This window comes from Homalodisca vitripennis, chromosome 7 (assembly GCF_021130785.1).
Source record: "Homalodisca vitripennis isolate AUS2020 chromosome 7, UT_GWSS_2.1, whole genome shotgun sequence".
Taxonomy (NCBI): Eukaryota; Metazoa; Arthropoda; class Insecta; order Hemiptera; family Cicadellidae; genus Homalodisca; species Homalodisca vitripennis.
This window is the reverse complement of record NC_060213.1, coordinates 58428497-58442174: the sequence shown is the minus strand read 5'-3', so window position 1 is coordinate 58442174 and position 13678 is coordinate 58428497. Positions and strand designations below refer to the sequence as shown.

At 34.2% G+C, this 13678-nt stretch overlaps 1 protein-coding gene across 1 annotated transcript; it reads right to left on the bottom strand.

The window, feature by feature from the left end:
- Positions 1-2149: 2149 nt before the first annotated feature.
- Positions 2150-5376, bottom strand: LOC124365856. The gene is made up of 2 exons (XM_046821936.1): positions 4364-5376; positions 2150-2413 (listed from the first exon to the last, which is right to left on the bottom strand). The coding sequence occupies exons 1-2, from the start codon at positions 5251-5253 to the stop codon at positions 2209-2211; spliced, it is 1095 nt and encodes a 364-aa protein (XP_046677892.1). The 5' UTR covers positions 5254-5376; the 3' UTR covers positions 2150-2208.
- Between the last annotated feature and the right edge of the window lie 8302 nt (positions 5377-13678).

Below are 13678 nucleotides of genomic sequence, written 5' to 3'. Positions count from 1 at the left end.
AAGCACCCGCTAAAAATTGTCTTTTGTTGATCCACCTTGGATAAAAACCCCATACCTCAAGTGGCTTTTGAATAAAGCGAAATAGGCTGTTATTATGGCTCTATTGGGGCTAATAGCTCTATTTATCTTGATTGCATAAAGTGCTGAGTTTAGTCTAAGACATAAGATATCAAAGTGATTTTACCAAAAATTTTGTAATCGATAATAACATCTAGGTAATTTGTTGAGGTAACAGATAGGAGATATGATAAGTTAGACATTTTATTTCTCTTCTTTCTAATCAAAATTTGCATTGCCTTAGATTAATTAAAACCTGGTCATTGTTCCTGCAGAAGTCCATAGCTAGGTTCAAAGCTATATATGAGTTTATTTCTAGATTTACAACTAAGTCATTGGTAGTTAAAAGCATAGAGTTATCAGTATACATTATCAAGTTGCTACAGGAATTTAGAATATTTGGCAGACCATTAGTAAATAAAATAAACAATACAAGACCTGAGAACGATCCTTGTGGAATACATCGGTTCATTGGTAGTACTTCAGATCTTGAAATCGTAATGAATCCTTTACATTTTTGAGCCACCTCAACAACCTGCTGTCTACCCTCCAGGTAAGTAGAAAATCATGAAAGAGCTGTATCTTGTATTCCCAGAATAGTTTCAATAAGATCATGTCATGGCTTAGGCAGTCAAATACTTTACTGAAATTGTACCATTACTATTGTGTTCCAAGACTCCATGTTATCAACTATTGATGTTATAGTGGAGTATCTTTTGATAAATCCATGCTGCTTCTCTGGTAAGAGGTTGTTTAATTTTAAATGATTAAACAATCTAGCAAACACGATTTTTTTAATCGGTATCAGTTGAAATCAATGATATTGGTCTGTAATTTTCAGTTAGATCTTTACTGGATTTTTGTATAGAGACTTTGCCTGTTTTCATTCTAGATGGGAAAGTGCCATGAAGTAAAGATAGCTATTTAGGTGTTGCCACTTCTTGTTTACAGAATTTCAGTATTCTCAAGATATTTCATCCAAACCAGAAAAGGACTTACTTTCAAGGAATCTATTATTTGAATGATTTCTTCAATTAATATATGAGAATAGTTTTTCAACCTTTGATCTTACATCATGACGGGCTGACATGTAGTAGGGCATCGGTATGCCCAGTAGTCGATCAAACATTTTCCCCACTGCAAATTTTGTCGCTGCAATTTATCACTAGGTCAAAGTTTCTAGTTAGTTTGCACGTCGCATAAACATGGCCGCCTCTGTTGATTCTCCTGCCAAATGTAAATTGAGGAGAGTGTTATTCGTTTCCTGCATACAGAAAGGAATAATGCATCAGAAATTCAGAATATATATAATTAATAATGTAATAACTACCGTATTATTTTATAACCATTCCATTTCCAAACTTTGAATGGCCACCATATTAAATTGTTAAGAGATATTGGAGAGAAAGAATAAAAGTTATTTATATTTTTAAAATGTATTGTTTTGGATCTATGTTTGAACTTAGTCGAGTTAACATTTTTGCTCAAAAGCGAATGGCCGCCATCTAGAAATAAATTTTTACTGGTTAAGACTGACTGTAAACTCATCCAAGCTATGTGCAGTTACTGAATTTTTACCATGTTAAGACTGAATATTTCAAAATTACGGCAGTTATCATGTTCACAAGCTCATATTATATGACACGCACACTCACACGTTGTCGGATTAGGGTAATTTTGGACTCTGGGTCATGATCAGATAAAACAAAAAATGCCCTGGAAATTTCATCTTGAGGAGGAAATAGGAGATTTCTATGAAACCTACTTAATATCATATGATTGTACTCATTTTACTTATAAATTTATAATTCTGTGATTTTCTCAATGCCATCACGGTTACCATAAGATCAGTGTAAAAATATTTACTAATGCTTAGCCAAAACCAATTGAGTGACCTGCACTATAATCAAACTCAGTTTTTTCTCAAGATATTGTGTGGACAGACAGACAAATGAAATTTATCAAGCCCTTCAAGTGATGGGTTTTGCTAATGCCCAGCCACAATATGAGTGAATTACGTTCATTCATTACATATAATATATTGATTAATCCTCCTAATAGCCATTACTTGTTAAGTAATGAGAGAAAAATCTATATGGTTCAACAAGTTTTATTTATTAATAATGACAGTAAAACAACATTATAGTATGTTCAGTATGTCGGTTTCTGTTTCAATTGTAAGAGAACTTCACGAGCTGCCAAGCGTCTAGCCATGACAGGATTTGTATGAGTGCCTACTCCTTGAAGACCAATTGCAGAACAGAGAATGCGGAGACTGTGTCTTGTTGAGTCATTGGTGTATTGCGGTGGGCGCTTACGTCTCTCTGTACATATCTCAGCTAGCATCGCATCATACCTGTTATCAAGACCAGTTTAATTAATTCAGTAATATTATTTATGACAGAATCAAATTTCTACAATTTTGAGTACACTCTATTTCATAACCTCTGTAATAATTGCATTAGAAGTCCTACAAAATATTCCAGATGCAGAGAGGCAACTCTTTAACGAGCTGCTCAGAGATGTGGTTTGGCTGTCACCACTTGGAACAGCTCTATGCTCACAGTTAAAGAGAGAGAGGGGGGAATGTAGTGGCAGTACTGCAGCAATAACTAGTTTTGATATTTAACAGCTCTTTTATTAAAGCACGTGTTGATTGTTGCTGATGTTGTGATTGAATGATGTACGGTAAGTATCTTAGTTGAGTAAATAACTTAATAAATAGTTAGAGAGTTTAATCGCTAATCATTTCCATATCCTTTTATTTTAATATTGTTTTGTAAGTATCTTAGTTGAGTAAATAACTTAATAAATAGTTAGAGAGTTTAATCTCCTAATCATTTCTATTTCCTTTCATTCTAATATTGTTTTGTAAGTACTGTATCTCTCCATGCAACAATACCATATTGTAAAACAGACTGCACACATGTAAAGTACACGGTTTTAACTTATCATAATTTATAATTTAGCCTAATTGACAAAATATTTAGATTAATTTTCCTAATTTAGACTTTTCACAATTAACATGTGGTTTCCATCTGAGATGTGCGTCATTTATTAAACCTAGATACTTGCATTGGTTTCCCTCTCAGCTGGCAATCACAGGTAGTATTGAACAAGTAACTGCATAAGTGTAGCAGCAGCCATAGGGTCGCAAGTAGGCTGCTCACAACACAAATTGGTCACCCAGCAGGGATCACTTCAGGCTGGTTTATACCTTCCAGTTGAACCCACCACTGGGCACAGCAAAAACTGATGTGTCACTACAATCTGGGCAACCTTATGGATGTCCAGGAGCACATCACTAACCATAAATGTCGAGATTCTGGAGTTCATGGGCAATTCAATAGGTCTAGTTTACTGTGGGAGATGACTGTTGGAGTTGGTGAGGTTTGTTCCCTAACCTCAGAGGTTCTTGCTAGTCTCAACAATAGTGTGCCACCCCCTGCCAACTTTGACCGGAGAGGCTGGTTCAGAGCTGGCCTCCTTTTCTTCCAGGGGACATGACTTTGAGATGTAGTGACCTAATTCTTCCTCATGGATCTCGATAGGAGGCAGCCCCTACTCCCTACCCATCCTGAAGATCCTGTCACTCCGGAAGCAGCGCAAAGGTTCTTACATGACTAAGTGCAATTTATAAGCTTCTTCTCCTAAGAGAAAAAAAAATAGAAAAAACACAAATTGTTTACCATAGTTTAAATATTGTCACAAGACTAGTTATGTATTATATTTAACTCTTGCATAGCTGTTTCATATACTTAATGCCAAGTTTTACCGCTAAAAATTACCACCATATCATCTGCAAAGAAGAATAAGTTTTCCTGTGAGATTAAATTTATCCAAGTTCCAAGAAAGCTGTCGGGAACCCTTTAAACAATAAAAACTTTGACAATATCCTCTCTTTACATCCAGGAAACAATTCTACATACAGTTGCTACACAACAGCTAAGACATCATGAACTACACCCAAACAACACAAGACATGCCTCAAGCTTCACCTAAGCCTATTTGAGAGGAAACCCTCATAAAAAGCAGCATTATTTTTCTACCACTTGCGGCCCGATCAACTAAGGAATCAACCATCTCAGTGTTTCAGTGGTTAAAAGAACCAGTTGGACGAAATGGCTCCCAGATAGACCCTACTACTCAGAGTCTGAATTCCACAGTGCAGCCCAAGACAAGAACTCTGACATCAAAAAGACAACTTTGGACCATATAACCAATGAAAGAATCTGAGAGAGCAATTAAGGATCCTTGATATTATGATTAAAGTACTCTTTTGAAATCATAATTTAAAGCTATTTACCTTAGGGTTTCACAAAGAATTCCCAAAGCTTCTTGGACTTCCAAGTCTGCGAAGGGGGTGATCTGAGAGGGCAATTGATCCTTAGCATTATCCTCTACTAGCCGTTCTAGCATATTTAGTGCAGCTGCTTTCTTCGCAGCAGTCTTCTCAGAGGCTTTGCCTTCCACAGTTGTGTTGAAGATTCTGCAAGAGACTGTGTGAGAAGAGTCATTTGGCTTTAAAGGATGTGAAATGAAGATAGGCTGGATATTGTCTGTTGCCAATCGTTCCATCAGGAACTCTAATGCATCTCTTTCAACTCCAGAATCCTTTTGATCCTTTGGAATCTGTAATTCCAAAAGTTGAGGTACTAAAGGTGAACTCTTAACCAGGACTTTATTGAATTTGCGTAGAACATCTTTAATTTCTGAACCGTATCGAGAGCAGTTGCTGATATTTCCTTCAGAATCGTTCTCAAAGCTGTTCATTTCTGAAGGGGCAAACTTGACTGAGGTAGATCTTAGTGACTTTGAAAGGCGAATTCCCGAATCTTCCAGATCCAACAATTCTTTTACCTTACCTTTTAATGTATGCCCCAACATAATTTTATCTCGATACTGTTGTTCAAATCCTTGATATCTAATCCATTCTTTCTCTTTTCCAAACTTTCTCTTGTCATGTACCATTGCAGCCACTTCTAATCCATGAAGAAATTCATTGATTTGTTTTAAGGTCTGTGACATTTCCTTCTCGAGCATCGCCTCATTATTAACTGTCCCATGATGCAATGCCTTTTCCCACTGTTCCAGTAGTATTTTCGGGTTTTTCGTTTCTATCATGTCAGAATCACTACCTTTTGCTATTATTCTATCTCTGAAGATATCCCTGGATGATTTTGGAAACAGATCCATATTGATGAAATCTTAAAATTTTTAAGTTGTAAAGTTATTACAAAAAGTTTTAAAAAGTTGTTTAGGTTATGTTTTGTTTGGAAATAACACACACTCACAATAACTCCACCAGAAATATATCTATATCCCACATAATATTTTCTTTGAAACACCTGCTAAATGTTTAATAAATAACAGATAGACTAGTAAATTATTTATTTTATGCCATATGGTCATTAATTTTTCTAATATTCTTGGCTCTTCCTTTGGCTAAATATTATTCAGATGATAAATCTCTTTGTACTAATATTTTTTTTTTTAACTTCTTGTTGATGCCACTTGGCATAGGCTAGGTTCATGTGTTCGGCCTGGAGCAAAGTTTAGTGGGGTGGTGGAAGACATTACAGCCTTAAGCAAGAACTTTACTAAAGATGACAGTGTCCTTATCATAGCTGGAACAAACAATATGGAAACCATGGGTATAAAACGTTTCCTGAATGAGGTTCAAGAATTGCTCAATAAGTCCAATGATTTGAATCTGATCCTAGCCACATTACCAATGAGGCATGACCAGCCTAATTTAGATTTGAAAATTTCTATAATTAATAGAGAAATTGAAAGTATTGCTGCTAACAGAAATTGTCCTGTGCTACCACTCCACCATCTACCTCGCCATCTTTATACAAATCATGGATTACATATGAACAAGAGGGGTAAATCAAGAGTAGCTGAAATGATAGTAAAAATCATCAACAAAAATAATAATCTAAATAACACTCACTCTACGCTGAACAACCCTTGTCCATCTTTATTACCCATAGAGGGCGGAATTTCTGTTGTGGAAGCCGACATGAGGGAAGTTTTCGAAGAAGTCAAGAATACTTCATCAATTGCATTAGCACATTCTGTGTCATCAGATTTTCATATGTCAGCCGGAGTGGCTGTGACTTTTACAGAGACTATCGTTCGTGAATCAACATCCCCCAGGTCCCAGGATCAGAGTGTTTTGTGTAGCCCTGAAAGTCAGTCTAGTTTTAATGAGTGTGTAATTGAGGTAGAAGAGTGCAGTGCAAACAATACTACACACCGACTAAATAGTTTGTATACAACTTCACCCTTAAACATAAGTAAGCAGGATATTTAGCACTATCAAAAGTAATAAGCCTACAAAACAAAAAAATCAAAAGTCACCATTGGCCTATAAATCTGAGACTTAACTTTAAATTTTTTATTTTTAAATATTCAAGGCCTATTCAACAAAACATTAACCCTAGAAACTTTTTTAACATCTAATAATTTGGACGTAATTGGTTTATCCGAGCATTCATTGAGAAGTAGAAATTTTCTCAGCTTTGCCTGATGGTTATTTTTGTAAAAGTGCATATTGTAGAACTGAACATATTAGAGGGGGTTCCTTAGTACTTACACATAAGAGTTTGAATGTAAGAATATGTGATGTTGGTCAGTTTTGTTCTGAGTTGGATTTGGAGGCGGCAGCTGTTTTTGTGGATAATTTAAAATTGATTGTTTTAACTATATATCACTCTCCATCAGGTAACCCAAATACTTTTCTTGACTCTTTTGACAAATTGCTGCGGTTTTTGACAAAATGGTCAAATTATACATCTGTGATTGGAGGGGACTTTAATTATAACTTTGATGTAACTAAAGGTAGTAGATTCTCAAACCAATTCCTTAATCTCTTGCGACAGTATAACTTTTATCATTTGAATACTAAACCTACTCGAAAAAATAACTGTCTTGACAATATTTTTGTAAATTGCCATAGAAATAATGTACTAAATTGTAGTATTTTTAATTTTCCATATTCGGACCATTGTGGTCTCACACTGAATTTGAATATCAATGATTTTACTTCACAAAACCACACAAACATACCCAATAGTATGCAGTTTCTTAAAGTTATTTTACCTAAACAAAAGGTCTCCAAGTTAACAGATAGATTGGGATGCTATGATTGGAATAATATTTTGAGCTCTGATGTTGTCGGTGCTCGGAATGTCTGTTCTGTCATTCTTTATATATTGACAAACAATATTAACCATTTCTCTAAACCAGTAAGAGTTAATTCCAACAGTGGTAAAAAAAGGAATAATGCCTGGTTCAATAATGAGTTAGCTCAAGAATCAAGAATCATTTATTGTCGTCCCACATATGTTGTATGCATTGACAAAGTCAGATAAGGTTTAATAATGTACTATTAAATCAACAGTCAAGAACACCATCTCTATAGAGAAATGCAAATAAATATACAATTAAAATATTGTCAAAATATAGTATTAATTAAAACTTATTGCTAAAATAAATAATAATAAATTAATAATAGAATTAACAAACAACAGATAACAATAAAAACAATAAATAATGATTGTTAAAAATTAAAACATAGCATTATTAAAATTTAAGGTCACTTAAATCATGTAAAAGTATTTCTTCTACTGAATAGAAAGCCTTCTGCTTCAGCCATTTCAGAAGACAACTTCTGAAATTCCTTAAAGTAGTGGTAACTGCATCTGGTGGTAGGAGGTTAAAAAGTTTTACACTAATGTACATGTAGCTGTTCTGAGTTTTACTTAATCTAAAGTATTTGAGGTCTATCAAATTCTGAGATCTAGTACTATAGTTATGGACATAACTTCTAAATTTATATAAATTAAGATTTTCTTTAAGGAAAATTAGGCTTTGCAAAATAAATATACATGGAAGGGTAAGAATACCTAGATCAACAAATACAGGCCTACAAGAATCTCTTTCACCAATACCTGCAATAACTCGTAATGCCCTTCTTTGAGTCTTAAAAACTAATTTTGCACCAGCAGAGTTGCCCCACAAGAGTAATGTGAGCATTAAAAAAAGCAAAGTAAGCATTCATAACTAGATTTTTGCTTGTACAGGACTTTAATTTTTTCAATAGAAAAATAACCCTCGATAAGCGAGAGCAAAGAGAGTTTATGTGAACCCACCAATTCAGCTTAGAATCCAGGTTTATGCCCAGCAGTTTTACAGATTTACTGTCCATCTTTGAGCTCAAACTAAAAACAATATTCTCAGTTTTTTCATAGTTTACTCTTAATTTGTTAGCATCAAACCAGAGGAAGGATCTTTCTTTCATGTAATTAATTATCACTTTATTTAGCATGCTATCCTTGTTTGATGACAATAGAGTGGTGTCATCGGCATAAAGAACACTTTTATTTGGTACAAAATCAGGCAAATCATTAACAAAGATAACAAATAAGAAAGGACCCAGAACAGAGCCCTGAGGGACTCCATTTCTCACACATTGAAGGTCTGACCTCTGGTCACCAACCTTTACAAACTGATAACGATCAGACAAGTAAGAGGTGAGAAGAGACAGCTCACGCCCCACTACACCATAATACTTTAATTTATCAATTAGCTCACTGTGTGGTACTAAATCGAACGCTTTACTTAAGTCTAACAACAAGGTTGCAACTTCCTCCTTGTTTTCAAAACTTTCGAGAACAGTAGATATGACCTTTTCAAGAGCCTTAATGGTAGATAATTTACTTCTGAAGCCATATTGAGCAGGATTCAGTATCCGATTATTTTCAAAAAAATATTCCATCTGTTTTTTTAGTAACCTTTCAATTATTATAGAGACTACAGCAATTAAGGAAATAGGGCGGTAGTTATTTATACAGGACTTATCTCCCTTTTTAAAAACTGGAACAGTAATTGTGATTTTCAAACATTGTGGGAAGGTGCCTACAGTAAACATCCAATTGATAAGGTATGATAAGGGAAAGGAGATATCTTCAATAATATTTTTGACCAAAAAATTGGACATACCAAAAACATCTTCAGCTTTAGAGTTGCTAAATTCTTTTACAGTATTATGAATATCAACATTGTTAATCTCCTGCCATTTGAAAGGTGAAACAGGAGTTTTGATAGAAGATGAGCTTAAAATATCCAAGGAACTAGTTACATTTTGGCTAGGCAAATTACTTAAACTATTACTAATATTTACAAAGAAATTATTAAACTGATTTGCTGTAATGGGTATACTGGCATTTACACTCTTATCTGCTACACAGCCTGTTACAGAATTTATAACTTTCCACACTGCTCTACATTGATTATTAGATTCTAATATAAATTTATCATTTGCAGCTTTTTTTGCCAAATCTATTTGCATTCTATAAAATTTCTTAAGTCTATTATGTGCTAGGATAAGGCTAGGGTTTGCTTTAACTTTATCATAACTAATGTCCAACAGTAGCCTAATTTTACCAAGGTAGGGTGTGTACCAATTTTGTTTTATAACTGACCTAGAGCTTTTATCACCACTGTTTTTTAAAATCTTAGTTTTTATAGGACATAACTCATTAAAATTTTCAGATAAAATTTGCATGAATGATTTAAAGGCTTCATCAACATTACAAGCTAATGAGAACTCATTACTCCAGTTAATCCTACTTAACCTATGTTTTAACTTATTGATGCAGAAGTTGTTTGTCAATCTGTATGTAATAGTTCTAGGTCTGCTATTATGAGAAACTCCTTCATTGTTCAATGTTAGGTATTGTGAATTGATTCTGAGAAGAAGTCCCAAATGGTCCGAGAGGTGAGGCTGAGTTATTTCACACGCAACAGTACCAGGCTGAAAGTTAGAGATAAAATTGTCCAGACACGAGTGCAACCGGGTGGGTTCAGAGTTCAGGCAGAAACAGTCGTAGGATTTCAGCATATTTACAAAATTTTTTATATGAAAATTATTACAACTTGGGTCCATATTAATGTCACCCGCAATGACAATCTTAAAATTTTTGTATTTATAATTAATTTCAATTATGTCCAAAAGGTTTGCAACTTTTTCTGTGAAAAAATCTATATTTGCATCAGGAGTTCGATACACTGACACTACTATTAGTTTAATTTCAGGAAGAGCTATCATAGCTGCTTCAAAATGTTTAGGCTGACATAGAGAGTCAACTGTAACAACTTCATACAAATATTTAAGTGAATTTTTAACCAAAACAGCCACTCCACCATAAGGTATAGTCCTGCAGTAGCTACTTGCTAGTTGAAAGTCTTGGGGCAGATATATGCTTAATTCAGCCTGTGTACACCAATGTTCATTTAAACAAAGAATTTCACAATCCGATTTTTTAAGAAAGAAATCTAAGGAATTTATTTTGTTTTTAATGCACTAAACATTTAGATGGGCTATAAGTAGACTAGAAGGTTTTAGGTCAGTTGTTTGATGGGTCGGTTTCTCTATGTTGGTGTGATTAGATGTGACAGGGTGCAGTTTAACGGAGATGTCTCAGTCTCCTTGTCCTCCGATGTGGAAAGCCTGGATCTTCCAATAACCTGGGCATCAATGTTGGTATCAGTGTATGTGCACAGAAACTGTTGTTCTGTGTTGCTGGGGCTTTCTTTTCTAACTGAAGGTGACAGTATCACAGGTATCTGGCTGGTAGGGGTGCTCTGCGTTATAGTCACTTCTGGCTCTGTTCTCTTAATTAGCACATCACAAATCCTCCCAGCGAGCCATTTCTTCCCATTATCATTAAGATGCATTCCATGCCTAGTGTACAAACTTCTATCAGCCTCACTAGCCTTGACTAGAGTAACATTAGGATATCTTTTACTTAAAGTTTCTAAAGCGACATTAGTTTTTCTTAATTCTTTGTTTACACAAGACCAATTCTTAAGATCATATCTAGATGGCAAGTCAACTAAGATTACTTTAGTGCTGCTGTACTTTTTCACAGCATTGTCAATTAAGTTAAGAGCTCTCTGCTTCATTACAAGCAACGTCATTTGAGCCACACGCTATGACAAGGAAGTCATCAGGACCTAACCTTTCTCCATCTAAGTTATCATAATTTAATATCTGTTCTGCTCGTCCCCCTGGCCTTACAAAACCCACAGCATCAAAAGACTTTGAGCACTTATTCAAGTGAAAAATCAAATTACGACCATGACTATCAGCGCACAACAGCACCCTTTGTTTGTCCGTCTGATCATCAGTTCTATGACTGTGGTCCTTATGTCCATGTCGGGAAGATGCAGAATTCTTAAGTATTTTATTTCTGCTCATAGTTTCAGGACTTACACTACAGCTACTTTTGGCAATTTTATCGACATTGCATTCCATTTCATCAGTTTTATCAGCTGTCGTACAATTTTGAAGAACTTCATATATATTCTTAGAGGTAAAGTCAGGTTCCTTGACTTTCTTATTTACATTGTTTAACATTTGTGGCTTATGACCAAAGGGTGTACGTACTACCTGCCATTTATTAGGAACACTGACAGCTTCCTGAGTATTTTTATTTTTATTAAGAGTAGGAAAGCAATGTAGGCATGCAGAATTTGTTAGATCTATATGTGATAACTCATTATGTTCGTCCAAATTGTCTTTCTCCATTATTTTAATTACTTACTCTAGACTACGTATTGAAACCAGCATTCTTGCATTCTCTTCTTCATAGATAGTACAGCGGTTACATTTTCCGTATTCAATCTCATTATTTTTAGTGTTGGCTTTAGTCTCCTCTTCTATCTGCAGAATAAGGATTTCTTTTGCCTCTTTTTCCTTTTTGAGTTTTTGGTCTAAGAATTTTATTTTATTTAATAATGTATTTTCTTTCTTCTCAAATATTTTGTTTTGTAATTCAATGATATCTTCCTTCTCTTTTAATTTATCTTCAAGTTCTAGTACGTAAAAGGAGCTTTTATTTTTTTCTTCAAACAGTTCCTGTCTTAAATCTTCATTTTCCCTCAAAACTGATCCGTTTAACTGCTCCGCAAGTGAGGTACAATTTATCTGGTCAGAATAGTTTTCATGATTCCCTTCAGCTGTCAAGTCAATTTCCTGCTCCTTATTTTCAGTAATTATGCTACCAGTATCCTTCAAGCATTTCCACTCTCCCAAGAAATCTTCCTTCTCCATATTCCTTACATCCGATAAGCGTAATCCAGCACACTTTAAATGCAACCACATATTGCACAAACCAGTACATAAAATTGCAGAAGACCGCACATTTATCCCACACACTCCACAGGGATATTTGGCCATGATATTTTACTATCAATGTGAATCAGCGAGTTTGTTTAATTTATTTATTTACTAAATTTCAATAGTTTATAAAACCACTTGACTTGTCCAGTAAGTTTTAACTTTTAATTATAATAACATAAAATAATATATAAAATAATATAAAAAATGCTATGATAAACAGTTTTTATATGTGAGAGATAATAAAACACATGCTTAAAATCTCAAAATAATATAGTCCAGCTTCAATTTTCAAGCAATAATTTAAAGCCTCAGGTTGGATTTGAACCAGGTATCTTCAAGTTTATAGTCCAAGTCTTTATCTACTGAGCTAACTCAGTAGATACAGCTGCTATGAAAAGTAGATTAATTTTCTTAGACGTCTTAGTTAAGAATAATATGAGAAATTTCCATGAAATTACACAAACATACAATTACTTGAAGAATCATTACAGAAAAAGTATTAAAGAAGCTAAAATCAAATTTAATACAAATATAATAGAGAATAGTAGTAACAAATGCAGAGCGGCATGGAATATCATTAAAAGTAATAATAATGTTAGTACCGTAAGTTTAAAAAATTCAGTAATATCCCCAGACACTTTTAATAATTACTTTTTGGATTCAGTGGAGACTATTAAGAACAAAATAGGCACTGCCCCTTCTAACTCAGAGCAGCTGCTTGCGTCTGTTGAGAAACCTGTTCCAAATGTACATTTTACGTGGAATATAATAACACCACTGGATGTAATCAATGCAACTAAGCGTTTAAAAAACTCTAATTGTAATGATGTTTATCAAATGTCCAATAATCTTCTAAAACAAATCATTGATAACATATCTTTGCCACTATCCTGCTGCTTTAATCTTTGCCTGTTAGAAGGAATCTTTCCTGATGAATTCAAAATTGCAAGAATTAGTCCAATTTTTAAAAAGGGATCTAAAGACAAACCTGAAAGTTACAGACCCATTTCAGTTATTCCTGTAATATCAAAAATATTTGAGCTTTTAGTTTTTGATCAGCTAAGTGCCTATTTTGAGAAAAATAATCTTTTAAGTATTTCTCAATTTGGATTTAGAAAAGGTAAATCCACAGTAGATGCAATAGATAAGCTGGTGCACGAAGTGCTACTAGCATTTGAAAATAAGGTTTTTGCTCAGGCTACCTTTTGTGACCTGAGCAAAGCCTTTGATTGTGTAAATCACTCGGAATTATTGTTAAAACTTAAATACTATGGTATTCAAAATTTGCAACTTGAATTTTTTAAATCTTATCTTTTTGAGCGGAAGCAAAAGGTTCTAGTGAATAGTGATTGGTCACAGGTAGTTACAATTAAATATGGTGTCCCCCAGGGATCGGTTTTAGGTCCTCTTCTCTTTTTAATTAGTATA